Below are 27,493 nucleotides of genomic sequence, written 5' to 3'. Positions count from 1 at the left end.
ATCAAAAATACAGTGTTGTAAAATATTCTTACAATTTAAACAAAGTTTTCTATGTTAATATATTTCAAGATGTAATTGATTCCTGTAATGTCAAAGCTGAATTTTCAGCATCATTACTCCAGTCTTCAGTGTCATATAATCCTTCAGATATCATTCTATTGTGATTTGGTGCTTAAGAAACATTTTTTTCGATGTTGAAAATAGTTGTACTGCTTAACATTTTCATGGACACTTGGATGGATATTTTTTCAGGATTCTTTGATGAATAGAGAGTTCAAAAGGACGGTATTTATTTGGAATAGAAATCTTTTGTGACATTATAAATGTCTTTACTGTCACTTTTGATCAAAAAGTGCGTCTTCACTGAATAAAAGTATTGATTTCTTAAAAAAAAAAATCTATCTGACCCAAAACATTTGACCGGTATACCAGAAATGATCACTTAACTGTATTGCATTTATTAATATTTTTTCTGCTAGGTCTTGCTCAAAAATGTTTCCCTATAATTTCCCCATAAAAACGTATAACAAACTAAGATATATCACTAAAAGTGAGGAGAAGCAATAAGTATCTTCAGGCACAGTAAGTGATTGTTTTCATGTTAAAAATGAATGATTGAATGATCGTAATAAATGTCACGTTAATACAATTAATTCTAAACAATATCCTGTATAATATTGGAGGTTCTGGATGAAGGGGAACATGAGTGGGGCTTTGGGGTTTCAGTTAAGAGACACTCTTTTATGCTGCTGCAGACTGTGTGTGTGTGTGCTTGGTGGACAAAAACAAAATGCAACATTAAAAACAATTCATCACTTCCAATACATTGCAAATACAGAATTATGACCAGAAGAGCACAAGCGATTCTTCATTTAGATTGCCTGGCATGAGAAGATCAAGCACCAGCAATCTGTGTAGGGGCCGGACTAATGCAATACAATGTCCCTATAATACAGCCCCATCCCAAAGCTCATTACCTTGCGGTGACCTTCCAGCAGCGAAAGTTCTTCGTAAAGACAAATAGCAGTCAAGCATTTCAATAAAAGAGAGGTCTTTATTTGTATTCATCACATTATACAGTAATTGTTACAAGTTTGGACAAACTCTCATTTTAGCAGCTTTGAAAACGTACACAAGGGTTGCGTCCCATATTTTTCGTGGAGGTCAAGGCAGCGGTGTAATTTGCCATCCATCTGTTTGACTAACGCAATCGCTTTTTCAGTATCTCAACTGCTTGCTTTGTGTTTGTATGGTGGATTTCACTTAAAATAAGTAGGCAATAGGCCCACAAGAGACTGAATATTCAGAGAGGGTGGTGGGGGGACAAATTTTGCAACAGCTGTTTGCCTTTTAATCTGCCACCATCAGATCTTCCAGTCTTTGATAGGCCACCCAATCTACACGAATGACTGAACTAAATCTTTCCTTAATCTATACGGCCTTATTAGTTTGTCCTCTTATGCATGTAAATCAGGATGCAGTCATTTTCATATGTAGATGGATTATTAAAAGCCATGGAGGGAGAGTGTTTTTTTTTCCCTTTCACAATAAACAACAAAGCCCTGCACAGATTACAGCAGAAGCGGTGGCTACGAGAGGGCAGGAAGCAGTTTGTAATTGACAGGCTGCTTTGACAAAGCACAAGCCTTGTAAATAGATGGGTTTATCTAGAGCGGGTGATGTGTCATTAGCATATCTTGATAACATTGATTTCTTCATTACCCTTAATGAAATTTCCACTTAATGGCTTCTAATTAGTTTCAACTGGTGCCTGTGTAATTGCAGCGGTAATATTTTGCTCAGCGGCGCGGGGTTTAATGCTTTGAGGCGACGCGGCCGGAAACTCTTGCGTGAAGTTTTATTCTCTCGCAGTGCTTACGCATTTGTTGTCTAAATTTGCAGATCAGTAGTTTGCTGTACTCCTATATGTGATTAAACTTTACTTTTGTGTGGCTGCCAGTTTTGATGATCATCTCATGTAATTGCTATGGAGCCAGGCCAACAAAGAATTAGCATGGATGGGTAATTGAATAATGTCCCATAAGGCCACAAATCACATGGTTTTTCCTGTATTTTGAACTTTTCAAACAGGATTACAGTGCACCTTTATTAGTAAAACTCAGGGTATGGTTATTATCAGGCCTTTTCAGCATGATAAAACATCTCCAAGTGTTGGGTGTAGCTATTAATTAGCCAGAAAAGCCACAGATCAGGCGTGCTGGGGTCTGACGTTCTGCTGGTGTAGTATATGAATCATGACGTTTATTTATGCATCAGCACATGGCACTTTGATAAGATTGGTGTTATCTCTGTCTCCATCAGAGGCTCGCTGCTCATTTCCATAAATTATCTCCCAGTAATTATCTGTCCAGATGTCCAAATTGTGCCACAAATTATCTGCAAAACGAATCAAAATCCCACTGTAATTTAGTAATAGCTGATTAGACCTCGGTGTATTAAAGAAACTTGGATGTAATTAGAATAAGCTATATTTTGCAGTCTGTTCAAATGGGTGCAACTATGTTTTATAGGCAACAGTTCTTCTGAAAGAGCAGAATAACGTAAAATATACCGACTTTCCCCCTTAAATGACCTTTACCCTTTTAAATTAAACATATAAAAACTCTTTGCATTATTGTAAACAAATAAAATTAGACACCCACATTTCGTGATGGCCCTCTGCTTCCAGTTGACCAAGATTAATTAAATATCAATTTAATATTCAAATGTAGTCACGCTTTACATTTTACATGCGTTATATTAAGCTGATTTCCTAGAATTTGTTTTCTTTAAATGTTTTCTCTTGAAAATTTAATTTTGCCACTATATCTTTAAATAAACAGTAAAGCAATTTTGTCTTTCAATTTTATAATTATTATAATTTGAAAATTCAATTTTGTGGCCTTTTTACCTTTTTTTATATAAAAAGATCAAACGGAATGCCACTTATAAACGCGTTCAAAATCATTTGTAAATAGGCTATTCTCAGAACTTGACACGTGTTTTGTTTTTTATAGTCTCAGACATCATGACCCATTTATATTCATTATTTAGAGCCTTGCACTTATGATCGAAGCCTTTTATTTTAAGGCTAAAAAGATTTTTAGCTTTTGCAAAAGAGAAATATATAGCGATAAGAATTAGCCTATAAATCCTTACAGGTTCTGTAGCCTATCTGCACGCACGCGTCTGACGTTCTGCTGCTGTCTATGAATCATGCCGTTTATTTATGCATCAGCATCAGCACATGGCACTTTGATAAGATTGGTGTTATCTCTGTCTCCATCAACGGCTCGCTGCTCATTTCCATAAATTATCTCCCAGTAATTATCTGTCCAGATGTCCAAATTGTGCCACAAATTATCTGCAAAACGAATCAAAATCCCACTGTAATTTAGTAATAGCTGATTAGACCTCGGTGTATTAAAGAAACTTGGATGTAATTAGAATAAGCTATATTTTGCAGTCTGTTCAAATGGGTGCAACTATGTTTTATAGGCAACAGTTCTTCTGAAAGAGCAGAATAACGTAAAATATACCGACTTTCCCCCTTAAATGGGGGGGGGGGGCTCTTGAAAATTTAATTTTGCCACTATATCTTTAAATAAACAGTAAAGCAATTTTGTCTTTCAATTTTATAATTATTATAATTTGAAAAATCAATTTTGTGGCCTTTTTACCTTTTTTTATATAAAAAGATCAAACGGAATGCCACTTATAAACGCGTTCAAAATCATTTGTAAATAGGCTATTCTCAGAACTTGACACGTGTTTTGTTTTTTATAGTCTCAGACATCATGACCCATTTATATTCATTATTTAGAGCCTTGCACTTATGATCGAAGCCTTTTATTTTAAGGCTAAAAAGATTTTTAGCTTTTGCAAAAGAGAAATATATAGCGATAAGAATTAGCCTATAAATCCTTACAGGTTCTGTAGCCTATCTGCTGAATCCTTCAACATCCAACAGAAATTAGCTAAGCAATCTATTTCAGTGACAAACGTTCGGCCTTGTATGATTGAATTATTTATGAGTTTTGTAAAACAGATTATTTATAAAATGACTAATTTGTCAGTTTTGCCTGTTTATAATTTTTTTTTTTTTTTTTTTTTGGTGTTTTAGGCGATGCTGCCTCACAATAATTTTATATATATATATTCTATATATATTCTGACATTGCTGGCGACATACATGCGCGCTGTATGGTTCCAGATGTCCTTTTCTATTTCAGACATTTTCCTAATTTCCTTTATTTTACCATGTAGATGAACAGATTATTATTATTATTATTATTATTACTATTATTACTTAAATTGAGTAGCCTACATTTAATTCGAAATTTAATTTCGAAGTTATCTCATTTTATTTGCTAATTTTGGTTAAATGTCTGATTAACACAAAATGTGATGTGAATGAAATGACATGATGCATAAAAAACAGGGAGAGCGGCATCCTCTATCCTCCGGAATTCTAAATCACTTACTCGCCGCTGATTGGCTGTTGAGTTTTGACCCATGTTGGGATGGACCTGTTGGATAAAAGGAGGGATCATGCGTATTGCGCCGTGGATGCCTGTGCACAAGGGACCGACTCGTATGTGAAGAAGGGAATAGTCTCAGAGGCACCATGACAGGAAAGGATGGGGCTGTTTTGTCGGAAAGTTTGAACAAATCAAAATCAGTGTGTGCCGCTGAGAACGGGAGAAATAACAATCCACATCTGTCAAAGAGCAGCACCACACATCCGCCCAAATGCACGGGCTTCGGCATCCAGGAGATCCTGGGACTAAATAAAGAGCCGTCCTCGGCTCCGCGGAGCACACTGGACTCGTTCCCTGCCGGGGCGCACCTTCTAGCCAGCAGGTCGATGCTCGGTCCAGCTGGTCTCGGTGTTGGGGTCGGGATGGGATTAATTGGCCCTGGAGGTATTCCATCGTTCTACAGGCAGCCGGCGTTTCTTGAGGTGCTGTCAGACGCGCAGAACGTCCATCTGCAGCCGCTCAACAGGACAGTGGGACCGCTGCAAACCAACCAGTCCGCCAGCTCAGGTACACAGGCCTGCGAAATTCATGTTTCAATTTCCCGAAAATCGGAATTCGATTTCTCGTTGTCATTTTTGTTAACTGAGGAGGAGAAGGCCCTAATAAACAAATAGGCTACGTGTTATAATATATAGTAGCTACTATTCTTGTTGCGATTCTTAAATTATCAAGATGAAAATGTGATTTAAAAAAAAGACTCCAACCTGTTGCCTGTTTTATTTCCATTGTATTATTTATGATAAATTGATATACTTTTCCTCCAAACACTACGTGATTATCATCGTCAAAAACGTGCTTTTAAAATTAAAGGGCTATAACTGTTGCAAAACATATAATATTTCACATTTTGAATAACATTTCCCCCGATGTTACAGATTCAGAGGATGTCTCTTCAAGTGAAAGGAAAGTATCGAAATCTTCACTGAGCCAGAGCAAGAAGAGAAAAAAGAGACGACACAGGTATAGGCTTAACGCTACTACAATTAATGTGAAATGACAGTACAAAATGACTATGCTAATCTACAGGATTATTTTATTAAACATCCGAAACAACAAAAGGAACGCGTAAAATTATTCTAGTCCTCTAAAACGTTTGCTTCGATGGTTTGGCAGTCATGGCCAGTTTGAAATCAACTGGAAAATAACATTTGAGGAACAGAAGAACTGCGGCAAGGATGCCCAAGATCCCTGTCCCTTTTTAAAAGAGCTAATTATGGATATTTTTTCGTAATGAGTTAAAGATTCGTAGGTTTTAAAAGCAGTCAAAATATAGTCCTATAGTTTTTTAATAGGCTAATAATAATAATGGCAATGTCGTTGTACTAATTTGTATTTTATATCGTTATATTTTAAGAGGCATTTGGATTATATTGTATAGGAAAAAATTGGTTAAATTCAATTGAGAAATAAACATTATATTGATACATTACATTAATACATCAATATGTAATATTTCAGCATTTGACAGTTCTACAAATTAAAAAATCAAATGAAATAATATGAATCAAATGAAAATAATAAAATACAACACACATACACAATTGTATTTATATTTTAAAACCTAAAAGAAAACATGTAGTCTGACCTCGACATTTGCGGATTTGAGTAGTTATTGAAATACATTTTATACAATTTATGCGTGATGTTTCTAATATTGATTTCCTAAGACTATTGAATGTTGTTCTTTTGTAGAACAATATTTACATCTTACCAGCTGGAAGAACTGGAGAAGGCATTTAACGAGGCTCATTATCCGGATGTGTACGCCAGAGAAATGCTGGCCATGAAAACCGAGCTGCCCGAGGACAGAATACAGGTAGAGAGTTAACACTGAACTATTTACACTCGCCTTTTGAATTAAATGAGAATATAAGAGAACGACACTCTTTTTTTATTTATTGAATAAAAAGCCTACACGAATAATTTTGCTGTATGCCCCTGCATTCAGTGATTCGTTTTTTTGGGGCTATTTGTTGTTACTGTTGTAGGCCTACAAAATAAAGTTAAAATAGTTAAAATATTCTTGGTCTTTATTGTATTTCGCTTTTACGTTAAGACTTGCCCTGTAAAATTCCTCGAATTAGCTACGTCAGCTTTTTCTCTTTGTTTCTTTCGTGTGTGTGTGTGTGTGTGTGTGTGTGTGTGTGTTTTACGGAAAATGCTTTGTGCGTTTCCTGTTTTTATAACAATATGACTAAGTTATCAGCATGTTGTTGTAGGCCTAAAAATGATTTACAATTGAATAGGCCTATTTAGACTAAAAATGAGGAAATCGAACAGGACTAAAATTGTTATATTTTAAGGATGCAATAAAACATAAATTTTGGGTTAATAGATCTCTACTCTGAGCCTAATATGACAGACGAAAAAATTATGCCAAATCGGAACTCACTCCTGTATCTTATGTTACAAACTGTTACTGTATCTTATGTTATAGCCTACATGAAGCACCAATGGAGGTTTCTCAGATGCCTTCGGAGAACCTCTCAGTGCCTCATATATGCTCAGGTAGCCTACTCAAGAAACTTTGAAGTGCCTCAAAACCTTTCCTCTATACCGCGTGGCTTTGTTGATGAATCGCGCGGAACTTGTTGGTTCCTGAGAACTGACCTTATAAAGGGCGGTCAGTGTGGTTATCTGAGGAAATGGTGCAAATAAAAGAAACGGTGAAGTATCTTTTCCGTTTGCAGTGAGCCTGTGTTGTAGCCTATGCTGCGTGGATTAACCTGTGGTTTGTGCTGTAGCCTAATGGTTAGTCGTTATTTTCTTGATGTCAGCTGCAGAAGGTGAACATCAGGTGAATAGGCTATTAAAGGTGCGAATTATGGGAGTTCGAGCCCTCTAATTAGTCCATGTCGCTAATTATGGATTTTTAGATAAGTTAAAAAAAATTCATACGTACGTATATGTTTCAACAATGTTAAATTCGATTTTTGTCAAAGCGAGTAGAGCGATCACGGAAGTAGCTTAACCTCTGCTCGCGATTTTCTTTGCGATTAGTTTGCGGAGTTCAGTCGATAAAGTAGGCTATGACACTTTATTATAAATAGCTATAGGCCCTATCCCAAATAACTTTGTCTTATAGACAACAGATGTAGCCTATCATCTATAATCGTGCCAAATTACAAATTTGCGCTGCGGGACTAGAGCGCCTAGAAATTACTTTTAATATCTAATGTAATAATTTGGACGACGTTTAATATAAAAAAATATTTTAAAAAAAGCCAAAATTCTTTTTAAAAAAGCCCTAAAAGTCATTGTACAATTCACACACTGACTATATCGATCAAGTGCAGCATCTCGGACAGATAATATCTCATCAGCCTCAGGTGGATGTGAAACCATTTGCTCTCTGAGTTTGTGTGTGTGTGTGTGTGTGTGAGAGAGAGAGAGAGAGAAAGGCGCTAACGACCTAATCAAGCAATCAAGTCGGAAGAAGATTACTGTGTGACCTGAACCATCCATTTGCTGGCACGCCTTTTAATTTCCTTCTCATTACGGTGCCTCTCGGTGAATAAATAATAAGGAAATAAATAAATAATTCTATTTCAATCCAAAGTAAAATGAACATCTAATTTTCTCATCGAGTGTAATTAGTTAAATGAGAAAAGCCTCCCGTGTTCCAGGGGAAGAGATGTGGGGAGTTTAAATGAAATAACTACATTGAATTTATTAGCACGGGTCAATGGCGCTGCTCTCTGGGGTCCTGCTCGTTTAATTTCCCGTGATATTTGCCCGCCTGTCCACCATCGATTGGGCTCGAAATTAACTTATTTTTCAATCAGCTTGTGCGTGCCCTTGGGGTCGTCTCTCATCGCTGTCTTCACCCGCTTTCTTTTGAGCGCCCGATAACCAATTTCTCCTCAAAAAGTATCTTGCATGAAATGAGGGCTATCATCATCGGCATTACCAGAAAAGATTGGAAAATGGTTTTGATAATTTCTCATCCAATGTCTGGCCTCTCTGAACCCGGGAGCCCCTCCTCCTCTCATCCGTCAGCTCTGCTAGCAGCTAGAATTAGAGAAGGGCAAGTGCTGGTTAAGCGCTGAGAGGAGAGGAGAGGAGCCGCGCCGCGCCGCGTCAAGGCAGAACTCAACCGCAGGCGTCGCGTCGTTTAGCTGAAATCGACACTATCTGGCGCCTGCCAGCTTAAACTGTTCGCTCGATTTTACGACTACATATGACTCCAATGAGCCAATGAGAGGTGATAGTCAGCTGTGAGATATCATTGGTTAGGAATAAAAAAGAGTCTTTTCATTGGCACACATTGAAAAGATGTAAATTACATATGTTATTGTGTGACCCCTATGTGTCTGTGTCATATGGGTACATTTTTTGAATAAATAAGCTTTCAATTGATGTATGATTTGTTATGATAGGACAATATTTGGCCCAGATACAACAATTTGAAAATCTGGAATATGAGGGTGCAACAAAATCTAAATAACCTATTGAGAAAATCGCCTTTTTAAAGTTGTTCAAAGAAATTTACAAAATATTTTAATGGAACATGATCTTTACTTATATCCTAATGATTTTTGGCATAAAAGAAAAATCAATAATTTTGACCCATACAATGTATTGTTGGCTATTGCTACAAATATACACGTGCTATTATGACTCCAGGGTCACATATTTGCTATGGGCTCTGTATTTGCAAGTTGCTAACTGTTTGTTCAATTATCTTTTCCAGACTAATTAAATGTGTTACTTCATCCAAAACTGAAAATTATGCCATTATTTACCCACTTTCATGTTGTTCCAAACCTGTATGATTATCTTTCTTCAGTGAACAGCAGTGTTAGATACAGCCTCACTCTCCTCATTGCATCTTTTCCTTATGAAAGTGAGTTTGTCATTAAGATATCTCAGAAGGACTATTTGACCATCTTTACCATTATGCAAATCACATTTCATTGTGGACAGGTGTGGTTCCAAAATCGGAGGGCCAAGTGGAGAAAGCGGGAGAAGTGTTGGGGTCGTAGCAGCGTGATGGCTGAATACGGGCTCTACGGTGCCATGGTGCGTCACTCCATCCCTCTGCCTGAGTCCATACTGAAGTCTGCTAAAGATGGCGTCATGGACTCCTGTGCTCCCTGGCTTCTAGGTATGCCGAAAGATATTAAGATTGATAATTATAATTTTTTTATTATTTAAAGAGCAAATTGATCTTTATTCACCATCATCATAACTATAAAAGCAAATTTTAATTGGAAATGATATATTTTTCATTGAATGTCAAGAATGTTTTCATATAGACTCTTCTCTAAATCTTGTCTTTTATAATAATTTACAGCCTTGCTTATGCTCTAAATACTATATTTCATTTGTCACCCAGCACTGCTCAGTTTCAACAAGTTGTATGAATAAACACCGCATGGTTTACTTTATATCATATCTCTACGATGCAGAATTTAATGAATTTAAACATGCTGTAAAGTAAGCAATTTGATTACATTTACAATAATGTTCTCAGTTGATCATTTAAATGTTATATTTTTATTCAGCAGATATCTTACTGAAATGTTTTAAATAGAATTTTACCACTTTTTAGAGCAATCCTTTTCTGTATTACAGTTACATAAGAACTAGAAATTAAAAAAGTTTAGTAATATAATAAAATTGCTAATAAATAAATTACTTAAAGGGGTCATATGACGCGATTTCAATTTTTCCTTTCTCTTTGGAGTGTTACAAGCTCTTGGTGTATAACGAAGATCTGTAAAGTTGCAAAGACTAAAATCTCAAATCCAAAGAGATATTCTTTATAAAAGTTAAGAGTCAGCCACGACTACCTAAAACGGCTCGTTCTAACACGCCCCCACATATCTACGTCACGATGTGGGAAGATTTGCATAACACCGGCCAAATGTTCATGCAAAGAAAGAAGGCGTAACTTTTATTTTCGCTGTAGTATTGTTGTTGTTGACGCCGCCGCCATGTCGTGAAGGCGCTGTGTTTCGTTGTGAAAGCGAAACTACTTAGGTTGGCCTTCCAAAAGAGGACGATATCCGCTTCATCATGCCTGGAGCTGATCCGTGCTGGTCGCTGAGGAAATACATCAACTTTGCACTGTCGATCGCCGGATCGGCTTTCACCGTGGACAAAGCGGAGTCCAGCCCGGAGTCGTCACATGTGGTTGCCGCAAGCCCGCCAGACGCTCCTTCGTTGAATCCGCCGGCCGCGCTGTTCTCAAGCCCGCCCAGACTCCGCTCACTCTAGCCCTCTGCTCAAGCATAAACACATTTCATTACACCAAATACACCAAATAATGTTCTTTTTAGCAGCATCATATGACCCTTTTAATTATATATTTATTATTTTATGTTTTATTTATCTGTGTGTTTGTAGTTAGTATATACATTTATCTTCTTCTCTTTTTTTTTTTTTGTCTTTTCCTGGCAATTGTTTTGTTCTTAAATTTGACAGTTTGTTTGTTTTGCTACAACCCCTCTGCATTTTTTTGTTCTTCAAAATAAAACATTAAAAATAAATTTACTAATGATATTTTACAACTGACTATGGCCTCTCATTGGCTACCTGTAAATAATAAGATAACAAGGAATTTACTTGCATGATTAAATTATAATAACAAAATCTAAAAAGAATATTGTATTTTTAATGTATTCATCTTTTATTTATCCATTTATTTTTGATCAGATTAGTCATATTTTGTTACTAAATCTAAAATCTGTCTCTTGCTATTTCCAGTTCGAGATGGTTTTCCTACCACCAGCTGCTTTTCTAAACACGAATACCCACCATTCTTTGCAGGGATGCACAAGAAGTCCTTGGAGACTGCTGCAGTCCAATCAAATGAGAAGTCAGATGTCACTCAGAAACCGACCAATCCCAAGCCGGATGAAGCCGCCGAGGCTGAGGAAAGGAGGACAGAGTCACCCATATCCAAAGAGGAACTGAGGGAGAACAGTATTGCTGTTCTCAGGGCAAAAGCACAGGAGCACAGTGCCAAAGTGCTGGGAACGGTTTCCTCTGAGAGACTAGAGCACAAAATGGAGACGTCAGTGACAGAGGAGAAGTCCAGCGAACAGTTAGACGCAAAAGAAGAGGAAAAGAGTTCTTAGATTATGCACTGTAATTCATCCCTTCATAATGCCACAAAACATAAGGCTTGGTGTGAAAATATCTGGGCTGTTTTATCTTCCTCATATTGCTGCACTGATCCCTTGAAAGCACTGGACTTTTGATTGATTCTCAATATTCCTCTGCATTTTATTTTCCATTAGCACGGTCAAAACGGTTTAGAAATTTTCAGTATTTTGATAGCAGCATCAGTTCATCATGCCAGTGATTAATAGCTTTTTTTTCCTTCCAGCCATAAAAATTCTAGGAATAAGTATAGGGCCCCTTTATCGTGTTGGCAGCCTCCTCAGTGCTGTTTGCAAAATTGCTCAATTGAATAAAACCATAAATGTGTGGATATTTATGATCTAATTTCAGTATTCAGTAATATTGTCATCAGAAAATTATTGGTCAAGAACTCCTACTGAGCTTTGAAAGAACAGAATTTAAGTGCTTTTCATTTGAATTTTGTATAGTACCCCGTCTTCAAACTCTCAGTGGTAAAAAGTTGTAATAGAGAGTATTGCTGTATATATTGTAAATTAAAATAGCCTGCTACAGTATTGTTTGAACTATATATTAATGTACTGTAGTGTTGTGTGCTTTTTTTCGTAACATGTAAAATGTAATACAAATTATAAAAAAAAAAAAAAGATGCACAATACTAACCTGTTTTACATCAAGTGTGTTTTAATTAAATCATAAGCAAAGGAGAACATAAAATGCATCAATTTACTTGAGCAGATTTTATGTACAGCATCGGTTTAACTGTATTTAAGGTATAATTTTATAGCATAAAGACATATAGAGCTGTTGCACTACGGGCGTCCCGAGTTCGAATCCCGCTTCGAGGACCTTTCCCGATCCCACCCCCGCACTTCACTTCAAATACAGTGCACCAAAAATAAATCTTTACAAACAGTAATTAAAATCCAAACTTGCGTTAAAATCTTTTGCAGTGCACTGAAAACAAACTATTTTTTATGCAGAAACTGCTAATAAATTTCAATAACAATTACAAAGAAATGGCAAATAACACAGTGAATTAAACAAAAATTCTGAAGCAAAAAATATGAAAAGGTATTTTCTTGTAAAAAGTACTCCAATATTTGTTTTATTTACAACGAATAATTTGTAAATGTTTTTTTATAGTGTGTTTCGGGCTATGGAGCCGGAGTAACAATCGTTTGTATGTCACCTAAACTGTTGTGTGTCATTGAGCGTAATCCGACACAGTTGAGAGGCCTCAATCTGGGCAGATTAAACAGCAGGAGCGATGCATAACAGACATATGGGAGAGAGCAGGAAAGCAGCCCTAGATAAGGTACTCTCACTGAGGCTCCTGAATTAATACCCTTTATCCTTCATGTAGAAACATATACAATCATCTATCTATCTATCTATCTATTTAAAAGCACTGATATTTTAAATGTAAAAGGCCCAGGATTACAATCATTCTATCTCATATTAGCAGCCTTGGATGCCTTACAATTTAAAAATCCTCACATAACAGGATAGAGAAAAGCATGGTAATTATCTTACAACTGTACATAATTAAATATTAGCCATTAAAATGTCCATGTTAAACCTAATGAATAAAAATATATAGGTCTCCCTCTGACTAATCCGTAAATTGTGAAATCAATCAGGATTTGTGCTGATTAGAAGCGTCCAAAAGGATCTGGGTTGTTGATCCTTTCCATGCCCTTATTATCAAGGCCTGTCAACAGATTATTGATACACACTGTTAATTCAATCCTAATTTAATTTACTTAGTGTCTGCGTAATTAATTAGTTGACATCTGGGGGTGATAAGGCTAGGCTTGCGTGGCAACAGAATATACTGTATCTCTATCCTCTTTCCTGACATCTCTGTCACCCAGTGATCCTGTCAAGCATATTAGCCTTTTACATTTCCCTGTATTGCTCTAGACATGGCTTAATAAATGAAATGTTGTTTAAACCTCAAATGGATTCCATGCTTTAATGACATAAAGCATGTTTTAATCAACACTCATTATTCAGACATTTGTTTTTTTATCTATAGAAAGACTGTTTGTGACGATTACCAGTTTCTTTGTTTCAGGCCTATCAAAGCTCAGGCTTCAGGCACTCTCTCTAAGAGGAATCCTGAATTAAAGTAAAGTACTTTCTAATCCCACAATGTCACTAATGGTGGCCATTAGAGGCCTGACTGAGAGACGAACTGGACTTTATCTGTGATCAGAGTTAAGATCATTTATCTTAGTGGCAAATCCATGCTGTCTTTAGAGTGATTTCTTAATCAGATTGTGATGATCACCAAGCTGCTGTGCCGTTAGGTAAAGCAGGTAATTAGAATATCTGACAAATGTGTAAAATGAGAAAGGATATTCACTTTGATTGTATGCATGTAAAATACATCAGTCATATACATTTTAATATCAATCAAACTGATTTGAATTATTAATTGATTGTGTATCCTGCAATCTTTCCAGTTGGCTCAATGACTTCTTGCCCTGTGACTAATTTTATATTTGAATATAAATTCTAAATGATATATAGCCTAATCTATCATTTGGCTAAATAAATAAATAATATCATTTTGAATGACACCTGCCATAATATATCATTTAAATATTACTATTCACTCATATTATTTGAAAACTCTTTGATAATTTTAAATACACTGAAAATCCTTTTCTGTTTACATTTATCAGAACATTGCCTACATGCTAAACTCTTAATGCTTTACAATTTACAATCTAAATCTGTTTCTTTAGACATTCAATATGCGCTTAAAATGATTGAAAGAACAATTCTCATCTGCCTGACTGAGTGGCATTCTTATGTAGCCTATGGTAAATGTTGTATGCATAAAAATGTTTGTTCAGTGGATTTGATCATTATTATATTAATATAGTATAGGCTAGTAGTTGCTCTGTTTGAAGATATTTTGGCTTATTAAAATAATGGCAATAACGTGATAAGATTGATTCAGTTTGTTTTATTGATGTAGCATCATGACAAAAGAGAGACCTAAAATGTGGATTGAGGATGTAAAAATGGTCCCTTCCTGCCCCCTGCTGGACATTTACTGTAATATATAGGTAATTTACCCAATAGCCTACATTAGATTAGATTAGATTAGATTAAACTTTATTGTCATTATGCAGAGTGCAAGTACAGAGCTAATGAAATGCAGTTAGCATCTAACCAGAAGCGCAAGAATAGAGTGTTTTATATACAGATAAGTGCAGAGTATGTGAAGCTATAATTTACAGTATGTACAGTGGAGTTGCTATATACAATATTAAGCATGTACATAATATAAAAAGGAGTGCAATGTAGGGTTATATGTACAGTATGAACAGCAGCAACGTAAGAACAGTGGTAATACAGTTGGTTGTGTGTACAATAGTATTGTTAAACAATGTATAGTCTATGCAAAATATCAGTAGTGCAATAATATTTTATTAGAAATAGATTACTGTGCTTTGTACAGTAACAACGTTAGACAGTGTACAGTGTAATAGCTTGAACAATGTACAGTCTGTGCAAAATATGAATAGTGCAAATACATCATTTGCTTAATAAACCCACCAATACTACATTGATGTTTAAAAAAAAAACTACATTGATGTTTAGTCCAAAAAAGGGTATTCTCTGCAACATAGAGGTTCAGTCATATCAATGGAAACAAATACCCCAGTTTGCATGAATTCACCCTAAAAAAATGTATTCGCCTAGTTTATTTAGTTTGTTCACTAACAACGTCCAACAGTGTTAAGATAATTCTGTCCTTATTTAATTCTAAAAATCATAACAAATTATAACAAATAGTTTCGTTTTCTACTTTATTATAAGAAAGTTTCTCATTATTACGATTAAGTCATTATTAGGAAAAAGTTTTCATTATTAACCTATATAATAAATCATTATTACAACTTGTTGTTGACGGAAAACTTCAGAATAAGCCAGCTGAAGTAGCTGATGTTCTCAATAATTATTACATTGATTCAGTAGAAAATATAATTAAGTATTTTACTCCCGGGTATAAGAACACTTTTTTGTCAAGTTAGACAGACAGAACCAGCATTCAACATAGAATCTATTACTGAGTCAGATGTGATGAGAGTGATTAGATCCCTCAGGCCATCTCGAGCTAAAAATGTCACTGGGATGAATACATGTACAGTGCCTGTTTTTTAAATTTTTTGCATGTTTGTCACACTTAAACACCAGTAAGTCCACCTCTGAATGGCTCAAGAAAAACTAAATTAAGGTTTTGGAGTGGCCAAATCAAAGTCCGGACTTAAATCTGATTGAGATGCTGTCAGTCCATTCATGCTCGAAAACCCTCCAATGTGGCTAAATTAAAACAATTCTGCAAAGAAGAGTGGGCCAAAATTCCTCCACAGCGATATGAAAGACTCATTGCAAGTTATCACAAACACCTGATTGCAGTTGTTGCTGCAAAGCGTGGCACAACCAGTAATTAGATTTAGGGGGCAATTACTTTTTCACGTAGGGCCAGGCAGGTTGGGACAGCTTTTTTCCCTTAATAAAATAAATAATCATTTAAAAACTGCATTTTGTATTTACTTGCATTATCTTTGTGTAATATTAAAATTTGTTCGATGATCTGAATCTTTTAAGTGTGACATATGCAAAAAATAAAAAAAAACAGGAAGGGGGCAAAAACCTGTTCACAGCACTGTATGTTGAAAGTGCTTTCTGAAGTATTAGTCAACCCGATTACAAAAATTGGAAATCTTTCATTTACTCATTAGATATTCCCAAATGTGTGGAAATTAGCTGCTGTAATTCCCATATTAAAGGAGGTGATCTTCTATCCACCAGCAACTACAGACCTGTTAGTATTTTGCCCGTGGTTTCCAAAGTCGCCGAAAAACTAGTTGCAGAACAAATGATAAATCAATTAAATACCAGTGCTTATCCTATACACCCACATCATTTTGGTTTCCGTACTAATCACTCAACCAATACAGCCAATTGCTATTTTATAGAAAAAGTTAAGTTGTTGTTGGATCGAGGAGGGGTTGTCGGTGCCGTCTTCCTAGATTTAAAAAAAGGCCTTTGATATCATTGAATTATCTTATCTAAATGGAATGCATTTATTTTTCAGTAGACACCATTCAATGGGTAGAATCATATTTAACAGACCGGTCTCAGTTGGTTAGAGTGAAGAATTATCAATCAGATGTTGTTTCTTTGTCAGCAGGTGTCCCGCAAAGTTCAATCTTGGGCCCACTTTTATTTTCTCTGTATGTAAATTTGCCAAATGTTTGTTTCAATTCCAACATCCAGATGTATGCTGATGACACAGTAGTTTTTGTACATGCTAATAGTGCAGCTCAAGCTGATGATCAGCTAACAAGTTCAATGTTAAAGATCACGGAATGGCTAAAACATAATTGCTTACAACTAAATGTATCGAAAACTGCATGTATGTTTTTCAGTAAAACTAAAAGTTGCCGTGCGGAGTCAGATGTAGTCATAGAAGGGGAGAGACTACAAGTTGTATATATTGATAGCAATCTTACTTTTAAAATGCACATCAAGAAGGTTTGCAATCACATTAAGTTCAACTTGGCAAATTTTAGATATGCCCGTAGTTGCATGTCAACTAAGGCTGCAAAGATGTTTATGCATTTGATGATCTTTCCACATATCACCTATTGTTTGACAACCTGGTCACAAGCAAATAATACTTCTCTCAAACCAATTATCTCTTTATATAAACAAACCTTGAAAGTTTTAGATAGGAAATCCATACACCATCATCACTGTGATATTTAACAAAACAAAAATACAATATTTTAAGTTGGGAAAATGTGATTATATATATATACAGATCTTTGTCTTATGTATAAAATCAGACATGGACTGGCTCCTCCTGTATTGAACCCGTTTGTAAACGTAGCACCATCTGGTTACAGATTAACGAGAAGTGCAGTAAGAGGTGATTGCATAGTCCCTTTAAGAAAAAGTGCATTTAGTCAAACAGTGTTTTCAGTTAGGGCTGCTCATGAGTGGAACTCCATCCCAACTTACATTACACATTTTAATACTTATGCCTCCTTTAAGTGTCACTTAAAGAAGTGGTTAATTGAGTGTCAGCATTGTCAACATTAATTTTATAAACTAAACTCTGCTGCTGTCTTGTCTTTTCTGCTCTACTAGTTTGAGATTTTTATGCTATATACTGTATATGAGGTTGTTTGGTTTAGGACTGATTGAATGATTAGGGCTACTGTTACTTGTCTGTATGCTTACATTATCTTTGTATGTATATTGATATTATTATATTATTGATACATTGTTTGTCATTTTGTTTGACAGTTAGATTGTGTGTATGAGTGAGCTGGTATTGATTTGTTGGTTCTGTGTATAGTATAACTTTTAAGCGGATGTTTTTTTTTAGGAATAGTGTGAATGTTATATGTATTTTGGAGTATGTAAGTATTATGTATTGATTCATTCTTTATATTTTTAGGGTGACAATTTTACCATCAGTCCAGGGACTGCAGATGCAAAATAGCCTTCTGGCTAATTCTGGCACATTGTACATTTATGTATTATTGATGTGCATTGTCCCTGTCAAATAAATCTGAAATAAATAAAATAAAATAAACTTAAAGATTACATTATTATGACTAGCAGAATCATATTTTTACTGACCTGTGACGGAAACAGGCTTATGAATGCATGTTGGGTTAAAAATGTAGATTTGTGAAATGTGTAAAATACACCATTCATACAATAACAGAATAATACAGAGGTTTCTGTCTGTCTGTCTGTCTGTCTATGTATAAGCAGCACTGGTATTTTGAATGAAATAAGCCTTGAATTAATCATATAATTGTAATTGTATTTGTAAAATGTGTAAAATACACACCATTCATAGGAATTAACCAGCAAAAGGGACAATTTTGACTAAAATGTGCCCCAAAATGTAGTCTTTCTTAGCTCAAATTGTGTTTCAATATATATATATATTTTATAAATGATATCATACACTTTTGGAACAAATAAAATCAAAGGAGAGTGTTCACGCCCAAACAAGATTATTTTCCTTAAATTATTATAAATAGTTTCCAATGTGAAGGCAGCCAGGAACGGTAACAGGGTAGAGAGCAACGAGAGAACGGCGCGCTAAAAGCGGAAATGACGTATCTTGTTGTTACCCATCCTCCGTGCTGTCGTCATTGGTGGCATGGACGGGAAAACCAATTGCCTGGCTACCGTTAACTTCGCGAGCGTCTCTGGATTATAACATTTTCCCACCTTTGAAATGGTTTGTACCGGGCTTTGAATCAATCTCGCAAATATTACTCACATCTTGAGCATTAATCGTCTGCAAACAAACGGCCGCTTCTCGCGCTCTTGAGAGGATTCCTACGTCAGCTAGCAAGTTTTGCTCCTGTAACGTTAAACAAAATGGCGGACAATGAAGACGATAATAATTCAGCGTTCAAATCTGCTGCAGCGAAAATGGAAAACCTCGACGCGAGCGGGTCCCTGCCGCAACCCGAGACTACACAGACCGCAGCCGAAGCGGGAAATAATCAAGAAGACGCAAGCAAGACGCTGTCCACCACAGAAGGGGGCGTTGATCAAGGCCTCGCTGAGTTAATGCACAGCGAGTCGGCGGTGGATGTCAGAGTTGTGGACGGTAACGTTACCCAGGAGGTGATCGGGCAGATCGTGAGCGGTGAGCTACTAACCGATGCGAATATCATAACGTCTTATGTTCAGGCCACTGCAGAGGCAGGTGTGACTGCTGAGTGCACCACTGTTAGCGGGGAAGTCTTAAACGCTCTTGCGCCGACGACCACCATCATTTACGTGCAGCCCGACGGCAGCTTCGTGGAGAGCTCGGGCTTATCGGCCGAGGAGCAGCAGCAGTTAATCGAGCAGTTAACGGAACAACAATTGGTCCATGTGGCAGGTACTGAGACAGCTGTGAAACCCTCCACCTCCCCCATAGTGGACGTACAGCAGGTTATAGTGAGTAAAGCACAGGTGATTGCCCAGGCCGAGCCGGCTGCGACCCTCACAACGACCCCAAAAATACTACAGAGACCTGTCACGACGCAGCCGATTTCCTACATCGCGCTGGAGTCCAGTAACGTTAACTTTCAACTGGCGACGGCGATTCAGCCGCAACCAGTCAGTATCGTGCAGAACGCGTCGCAGCAGCTGCAGAGCGTCGCCAAACAGGTCGCGCTGCAGCAGTCGCAGAACGGAGCCCACACGACCGCACAGAAGGTAACATAGGGCCTCTCATAAACTGTAGTAATTGTATTACGAGACAATTCATTTTTTGTTTACAGTGCAGAATGTGAATGAAGGGTTTCTCAGAAAATCTGTGAAGTACTTTCTTTCTCTTCCTTTATTCTTTGCTTACTTAATGCGTATATATTAGGCTAACTTCTTTATAAACATGTGCCTCTTTCATTTCTTTCTGTACTTATTTTCTGCATTTTCTTTAGTTTTTGTTTAGATTCTGTACTTGCTTCCATACGTACGTACTTACTTTTGCAGATGCTTTTCCCACATGTATTTCCTTCTCTACCTCCTCCTTCCTTTTGTACCCTTTTCTTCTGTACACGTTTCCTTCTGAACGTCCCTCAGTACATTCTTTCTCCACGAATATTTCCTTCTGTACTTCCTCCATTCATTTTGTACTTCATATCCTCCGCACGGATTTCCTTCCATAAGTTTGTACATTCATTCTTCCTCAAGTATTTGCTTCTTCCTTTCTTCCGTACATACTTCCTTCTGTAAATACTCAGCTTTTACCACATGTATTTGTCTTTCCATTTTTCTGCATTTCCTTCCTTTCTTCCACACACATACTTTCTCCTACAAATATGTCCTTCTGTACTTACCTCCTCCATTCCTTTTGTACTTACTTCTGCACAGATTACCTTTCATTCATCCTTCTGTACATTTGTTCCCACAATCATTTCCTTCTGTACTTCCTTTCAAACATGCTTCCTTTCTTTCACACACATTTTCCTGTGTATCTTTTTTTCTTCCACAAGTATTTCCTCCTTTGCTTTCTTGCTTCATTTCTTTCTTTTGTGCAGATTTCCTAAAGTACTTCTAATGTACATTCCACAATGTTTTCCTTACATTCTTATTTCCGAACATACTTCCTTCTGTACTTGCTTACTTACATGCTACCTACGAGGTTTTGTTTGTACTTTCTTCCTGTAGTACTTTTTTCTTCACGTACTTCCTTCAATATGTTTTTTTCTCTCTATACATCCTTCTAGGGCTGTGCAAATAATGGAATGCGATTTTCATGCAAATCTCGTCAGTAAAGCCGGTTCTGTTCTGTGTAGTAAATGCCGCTCCATCTGAAAGCACGTGCTGGAGATTTACTACTAATCACAGAACCGACTTTACTGACGAGATTCGCATGAAAATCGCATTCCATTATTTGCACAGCCCTACATCCTTCCTTCCTTAAAAATTGTGCATTACATAAAGATATTATTCAAATTGTCCAGTACTTTAGATCATATATTAATTTAAGATTTCACTGTTGTATCAATAATTGTAGTAATTATGATATATGGGCAGAAACTATGGTCACAAACAAGTTTTGTGAAAGAAACCAGTATGCCAAATGCATCCTTCTAACTTCTCTTTAGTTTCCTGCATGCACTTAGTCAGATATTCTGTATATGCATTCACTGAATTTAGTCCACAGACTAAATTTAAAATGTTTTTAATTGAGCTTTTTCACACTTTGAATTATTCAGGCAGCTGAGCCCATCCAAATTCAAGTTCAGGCACCTCTGAAGCAAGACAATAAACTACGGCAGACAACTCCAATAACAATTTTACAGCCACAGAATCGGTCAGCCAGTCAGCCGCTGGTGAAGGTTTCAACTGTAGGAACATTAAGCAGCCCACAGATCATCCACATCACCCCTGTGCCTGGACAGCAGCAATATTTCTTACAAAACCCAAGCGATCCTCCTATTCAGCTTCTCCTTCAGAAACCAGCTCCTGTTGTTAGCACCATTTCTGTCCCCATTAGCAAAGTACACGTCCCTGCACCTGCCACAGTCAAGAGTCCACCAGCCAAGCCAGTAGTTCCTACCCCAAAGATCCTAGTGCCGTCTCCGAAAGTTTCATCTCCTCCAGCCAAGGTAACAATTCCTTCCAAAGTCATTACTGTAGAAACAAAAACTGCAACTTCAGCCATTGGAAAGGACACACAGAAAGTAAAAAATCGTCAGAAGAAGCCTCAGAAAACCCAGACCCGCTCTGGTCGGGTGTCCAGACCACCTAAGCACAAGGTGAAAGACTACAAGTTTATCAAGAACGAGGACTTGGCAGAAAGCCACCAGTCAGATTCAGATGACTACTCTGAGATAAGTGTGGAGGATGAGGATGGAGACGAGAAAAAGAAGAAGTCCTCAGATGTGACAATCAACCTCCGTGACAAAGCCTTTAAATGTGATACCTGTGAGAAAGCGTACATCGGCGTTGCCGGTTTGAACAGACACTATAAGCTAAATCCCACACATGACAAGAACCCGACGCCACCTCAAGCAGAAGACCTCTCCAAAACTAGAGATGAACAGCCTACAGGAACAGAAGTCACAGATACTAGTCAAGTGAAAACACTCAGTACTCAAAAAGTAGGATGATTTGTTTTGCTTGTTTGATATTAGGTCTCAGATCATTAAAAATGGATCAGATTGATCAGTTAATTGCATATAAAATATTTCAGGTTCAAGAAATTGGGAAAGTAGAACCTAGGAGACCTGGGCGGCCCAGAGGACCAGGACGGCCTGGTCATCCTAGGAGGCCTGGGCGGCCACCTAAAAGAGGGCGGCCAGGACGGCCACCCAAGTACCCCAGAGGAATTAGCTTGGAGCAGCAAGCTCAAAGACAGAGGAATCGACTAAAAGAAGTAAGATCTGGTTTGCTATACAAATGTGTGCGGAGTATGTGTATTTTTCAGACATTCAGATCAGTTCTGCATGCATTTTTGGTTTCTTATGTAGTGACTTCTCATATCTGTGGTTTATACTCTTGCATATTTGTTGCGTTACATCGTGTAACTACTGAGTACAATGCTGGGGTGGGTGACTTATGCATAATGTTACAACAGTATTCTCAAAATTTTGGTTGATTCAGTGGGATTCAAAAGTCCACTTGTAAAAAAGCTTCTGTTTAGCATTTTGAATTGAATAGTTTCTCTCTTGACAAATTATGTTGTCAATTTGAATGAATGAAAAGTTATTATAAAGATTAACTTTTTTTTACAATGTCTTAAGGACCATTCACACCAAATATGATAGTTAGTGTCCACACCAATGGTCTGTTTATTATAAGTGTGATTCTGATCGGCTGTCAATTTTTATTGTTCTTGAGTTGGAAAAAATGGTTAGGAATAGTCCAGCATGATTTTGAGATCTTGAACTTTGGTTGATATATACAGTATATAAATATTTTTACAAATTAATTGACATGGTCAGTGTCACAAATTTGCTTTTTCAGTAAGTGACATAGAAATGGTGATAAATCTGAAAAGTTTCTTCTTTATTAATGAATTGTTTTGGTTTATATTTTTTAAAAACATTCTATTAACACGATCAAGGTCCAGAAACGTAGCAAGGAGATCGGTAAAATAATCCATGTGACGTCAGGGGTTCAACCGTAATTTTACGAAGCTACGAGAATACTTTTTGTACGCAAAGAAAACAAAAATAAAGACTTTATTCAACAATTCGTCTCCTAGCGCCATTTTAGAGAGTATACACTGAACGCAAACACGTTTATTCTACGTACACGTCTATTACACATTTTTTCTACGTTTATTTACGCTTTAATTTGAACAAAAACAACATATCCGCGTGGTGCAGCTGACACAGAATAGTATACGCTGTTTGCGTTCAGTGGATACTCTCTAAAATGGCGTTACGGTGACGCGGAGGAGACAAATTGTTGACTAAAGTCGTTTTTAAACCCTTTAAAAATAAATGAAATATATTTTTTAATAGTTTTCTGCTCAGCCATTTGAACTTGTTTATCTTCTATCCCTGACTATCTCCCTGGCAGAAGATCACTTCTTACTATGTTTAAGCAATTAAAGTAAAACTTTTATTCTATTATCTTTACAAAAAGATATTGTAATGTTATGGTAAATATTCTCATTACTGCAATAATACCAGAACAGTTAATTAAATCACTATTACTAACAGCAATTACTAAATTTCTTTCATCTCTCTTCAGTTTATTAAACAGTATGATGACGAAGATCTCATGGAGATCGTTCTTCCACGTCTGGCCAGAGTCATGACTGTATGGGAGTTTGTGCTGATGAAGGTATGTTTAGATATTTGGAAGCATGGGATATAGTTTTGAATTTTGTCTAGTCGTGTCCAGTTCTCACTGTAAAATACCATGTGATTATGTGTGTTGGAAGCATTTCATGCACACTTACACTGTTCTTGTCCATATAGGTGGAAAAGGGCTACCCGTCAAAGCAGCAGTTCCCGAGCGTGTACCATGAATTTGAACAACTACACAGCCAGGTGAAGAAGATGGCCCTGGAATATTTGCACACTTCACCAGCCTCCCGGCCAGCTATAGAGGTCAACAACATGGGAGTAAGTAATATCAAGACATTTAGCCACTGCAGCATTGTGATCAAACCCGAGTACCATACAGATTTTCTGTCATTTCAGGTTTTACAATCTCTGGGTATAACCGATCCCAATGCACTAAAACTCCTGACTTCCTCTGAAGGACAACAATGTCAAAAGACAAATCAGGCCACAAAGAGCCTACGGAGTATTGAGGTATGTTCTGAGCAAAAATCATTCCAGTGTAGACTCCTGTATGCAAGTATCACAGATTGCTCCGCTGCAATTTCAGAATTATTTAATTCTGTCTAGTAACTAGATGCTTTGCCTGAACCTCCAAATGTGATGCTCTTGTGAGGAACCCCCTTCGTAAAATATAAAGGCAGCTATACATTTTCATATACAAAGACACATTTTGATAGTCTTAATTAAATAATTGAATAAATACTCAAACGCTTGTATTTTGACTTTGTATTAAAGTAATTTATTAAAATGTTATTTAAAGAATATTTACTTTGTATTAAGTTTACTTAGAGCTTTATATAAACAGTATTAGGGTAATTAATGTAAGAACCATTTACGTGAAAGAAAGGTGTTTTATTTTTCTTACTGTAAAAATCTAGGGCTTTTAATAGAATAAAATAATTTTGATTAATCTCATGGATTATGATCAGCCTTTAGAAATCAGAATGTAACCATATTAATATCAAATACATGATGAAAACATTTAGTTGTGCTAAATGCAGACCTGCCAACCTGTATGCATTTTGCATAGTGGCTACGCATTTTGACCTCAAAGTACGCTGGTACGATTTGTCACTCTAAACTACGCCAAAATCTAGTGATGCCTCTGTCCACGCTCAGTATTCAAAACAAGCAACAGAAAAAGACGAAGAGTTAAACCAATCAGAGTTTTTTTTTTGGTTTTGCATTTAAATAATTTCTGTGTTTTATTTCTCTCCTAGTAGCCTATAGTTTGTTCAAAGCGGCTCACCCCGTCAGATGCTCTGACAGAAAGGCTGCATGTGAGGCTGACAGAGACGCGCTGTTTAATGTGTTTGAGATGTGCTGCCTGTTTTCCTTAATGCATAACTTACATTTCACAGGTATATTCTCCATCTGTATATGTTAAAAAAGCCATGGAAATATTTCCATTTTGCTGTCAGAAGTGCATGAGCTTTTGCTTTGCTAAACTCCAGAGACTTCATTTAGAACGAGCGCCGCTGCACGCATGCGCGCCAAACAGACAGAGCTCAATGAAATAGCAATAACTCTGACTAATATACATTTTGCTGAAATATTTGTAGTTGGACAATAAATGTGACATATGTAGAATTTTAAACCTACAAGTAAGTGTATTTGTATGATAGCACTAACTGTAAAGTGTAATGGGGTAATCAAAATAGCCTTTATACTCAATTAGTCTGTGCTTTTTATTATTTTCATTTTTAGTTTAGTAACTTTAACTTCTGCTTTAAAAGGATTATTTTTGTTTTTAGATTTACAGTGTAATGTGATTTTAACCCTTTTTTGCACATAATATATGCCTACATGCTTACATTCACTTTATTTGTTTAATCCAAACACAAAATACCAATATAAATAGGCTACCATATACCACAAATCAGCCAAAAAATACAGAGATGTGAATTTCTTTTGCTCATAGCGCCCGCCCAGCCCTATACAGAAGTGTACTGGAGTTTTTTTTTTTCTTTTTTAAATAGCATTTTTTTAAAAAACTAAATAGCAAAAATTAACTAAACAGTTACGGTAAACCGTAAAAAACAGTAAACTGTTTACCCCCACTACACCCCCCGCCCACGCCCGCCATGCTGATGGTACTCAAAAAACATTTCCAAGGTTGGCAGGTCTGTAAATGTATTTTTTTTTTTTTTTGTATTTTAGTACAGTTTATTCATGTGATGGTAAAGTCACATGATCTTTCAGAAATCATTCGAATATGGTGATTTGCCGCTCAAGAAACATTTTCTCTTATAATCAATGTTGAAAACCGTTGTGCTGCTTGATATTTTTGTGGAAACTTTATTTTTTTTTTCCAAGATTCTTTGAATAGAAAGTTCAAAAAGACAGCATTTATTTGAAATGGAAATCTTTTGTAACATTATTAACTCTTTTGTATCTTTACAGTTACTTTTGATCGATTTCATATGTCCTTGTTGAATAAAAGTATTCATTTATTTTTTTTCTTATTGACTTTTGTGTATTTTAAGTTAACCTTGACAGCCTTATTTTTTATTACTCTTAAATTTTCTGCACACCCTTGATTTAGTAGACACTTTTATTTATTTTTGTAATGATGTGCTTTTGGGTTTTGAACCTGCAACCTTTCATTTACCTACATCCATATTATCACCACTCCACTTAGAGCTGTTATGGGCTACTTGTCATAATTCTATGTGAACAACATACGTTTTACAGTTGTATGGTAATAATATTTTTTCTCCATGTTTTTCTTAGAATGCCAAAATGCTGCCTCCTGCAAAAAGGTTTAAAATAGAAAACCGCAATGAAGAAACCAACGGCTATCAAGTTAATCAAAACGGCATCCAGAAGGACGAGAGTATTGATGGCTCTATTCTACGTAAGCCTCAGGTGGTGCTAACCAGACTGGAGAACTTGACTTCTGTAGATCTAACCACCGACGATGCTACACAGAGTGCTGAAAACGCCATCCCGGAGAGGACAGAGGAAGAGCCCATGGAGATGGAAATGCCTTCTTCGGATTCTGATGCCACAAAAACCACAGAAGATCCAGAGATCTCCAAGGTTCTGAACAGTAGCATCATCGTTGATATCGCGGATCAGATGAAACAGCTGGAACAAGCTCTAAACACAGACTCGGAGATTAAGAACTCAGAAGAAGCCGCTCAACAAGCGGTTCAAGATTGCCAGACCGATGCTCTCGAAGATCCCGAGGCCAGTCAGGTGGTGCAGCAAGAATCTTCAGTCATTTTCCAGACAGCAGAGGGGCTTGTGATGCAGAGCGCAGAGGAGTTAGCCGCCAAAGGCATTGTCATTGTCAACGGGCCCGATGGCACCATGATGCACATCGAGGCACCTGAAGGTGTTCCTTTAGAGACCGTTCATGCCCTGCTGGGCATTGAAACCGAAAGAAAGACTTAATGGAGTCACATATTCACATCCTGTTTTTGTCCATTATTCACACCATACATACGTTCTGTCTGAGAGATGGTGTTTTTTCAATGAACTTTTATTGCATTCTTTGTA

At 36.7% G+C, this 27,493-nt stretch overlaps 2 protein-coding genes across 3 annotated transcripts; both read left to right on the top strand.

Annotated features, from left to right (window-relative positions):
- The first annotated feature begins 4,395 nt into the window (after positions 1 to 4,395).
- Positions 4,396 to 12,663, top strand: vsx2 (visual system homeobox 2). 2 transcript variants are annotated; one of them, XM_016246015.1, is made up of 5 exons: positions 4,396 to 5,048; positions 5,417 to 5,501; positions 6,234 to 6,357; positions 9,468 to 9,648; positions 11,316 to 12,663. In XM_016246015.1, the coding sequence occupies exons 1-5, from the start codon at positions 4,628 to 4,630 to the stop codon at positions 11,624 to 11,626; spliced, it is 1,122 nt and encodes a 373-aa protein (XP_016101501.1). In that variant the 5' UTR covers positions 4,396 to 4,627; the 3' UTR covers positions 11,627 to 12,663. The 2 variants fall into 2 exon arrangements, with proteins under 2 accessions (XP_016101501.1, XP_016101500.1); XM_016246014.1 differs by having other exon boundaries at positions 11,253 to 12,663.
- A 6,100-nt stretch (positions 12,664 to 18,763) lies between these two features.
- On the top strand, positions 18,764 to 27,472 carry znf839 (zinc finger protein 839). The gene is made up of 7 exons (XM_016246007.1): positions 18,764 to 19,898; positions 21,404 to 22,291; positions 22,384 to 22,566; positions 23,892 to 23,984; positions 24,122 to 24,268; positions 24,347 to 24,460; positions 26,723 to 27,472. Exons 1-7 carry the CDS (start codon positions 19,068 to 19,070, stop codon positions 27,386 to 27,388), a joined length of 2,922 nt encoding a protein of 973 aa, XP_016101493.1. The 5' UTR covers positions 18,764 to 19,067; the 3' UTR covers positions 27,389 to 27,472.
- Positions 27,473 to 27,493: the final 21 nt, after the last annotated feature.

The sequence above is a fragment of the Sinocyclocheilus grahami genome, unplaced genomic scaffold (assembly GCF_001515645.1).
Source record: "Sinocyclocheilus grahami isolate Dianchi unplaced genomic scaffold, SAMN03320097.WGS_v1.1 scaffold778.1, whole genome shotgun sequence".
NCBI lineage: Eukaryota > Metazoa > Chordata > Actinopteri > Cypriniformes > Cyprinidae > Sinocyclocheilus > Sinocyclocheilus grahami.
The sequence above is the reverse complement of the archived record's forward strand: the minus strand, read 5'-3'. Positions and strand labels throughout refer to the sequence as shown.

Excerpts from the sequence above, each read along its gene's own strand:
- vsx2 (XM_016246014.1), top strand. The coding sequence starts at position 4,628 with ATGACAGGAAAGGATGGGGCTGTTTTGTCGGAAAGTTTGAACAAATCA. Across the intron at positions 5,049-5,416 it reads CAACCAGTCCGCCAGCTCAG|ATTCAGAGGATGTCTCTTCA; the intron begins GTACACAGGCCT and ends CCGATGTTACAG. Across the intron at positions 6,358-9,467 it reads TGCCCGAGGACAGAATACAG|GTGTGGTTCCAAAATCGGAG; the intron begins GTAGAGAGTTAA and ends CATTGTGGACAG.
- znf839 (XM_016246007.1), top strand. The coding sequence starts at position 19,068 with ATGGCGGACAATGAAGACGATAATAATTCAGCGTTCAAATCTGCTGCA. Across the intron at positions 22,292-22,383 it reads AAACACTCAGTACTCAAAAA|GTTCAAGAAATTGGGAAAGT; the intron begins GTAGGATGATTT and ends AAAATATTTCAG. Across the intron at positions 22,567-23,891 it reads AGAGGAATCGACTAAAAGAA|TTTATTAAACAGTATGATGA; the intron begins GTAAGATCTGGT and ends ATCTCTCTTCAG.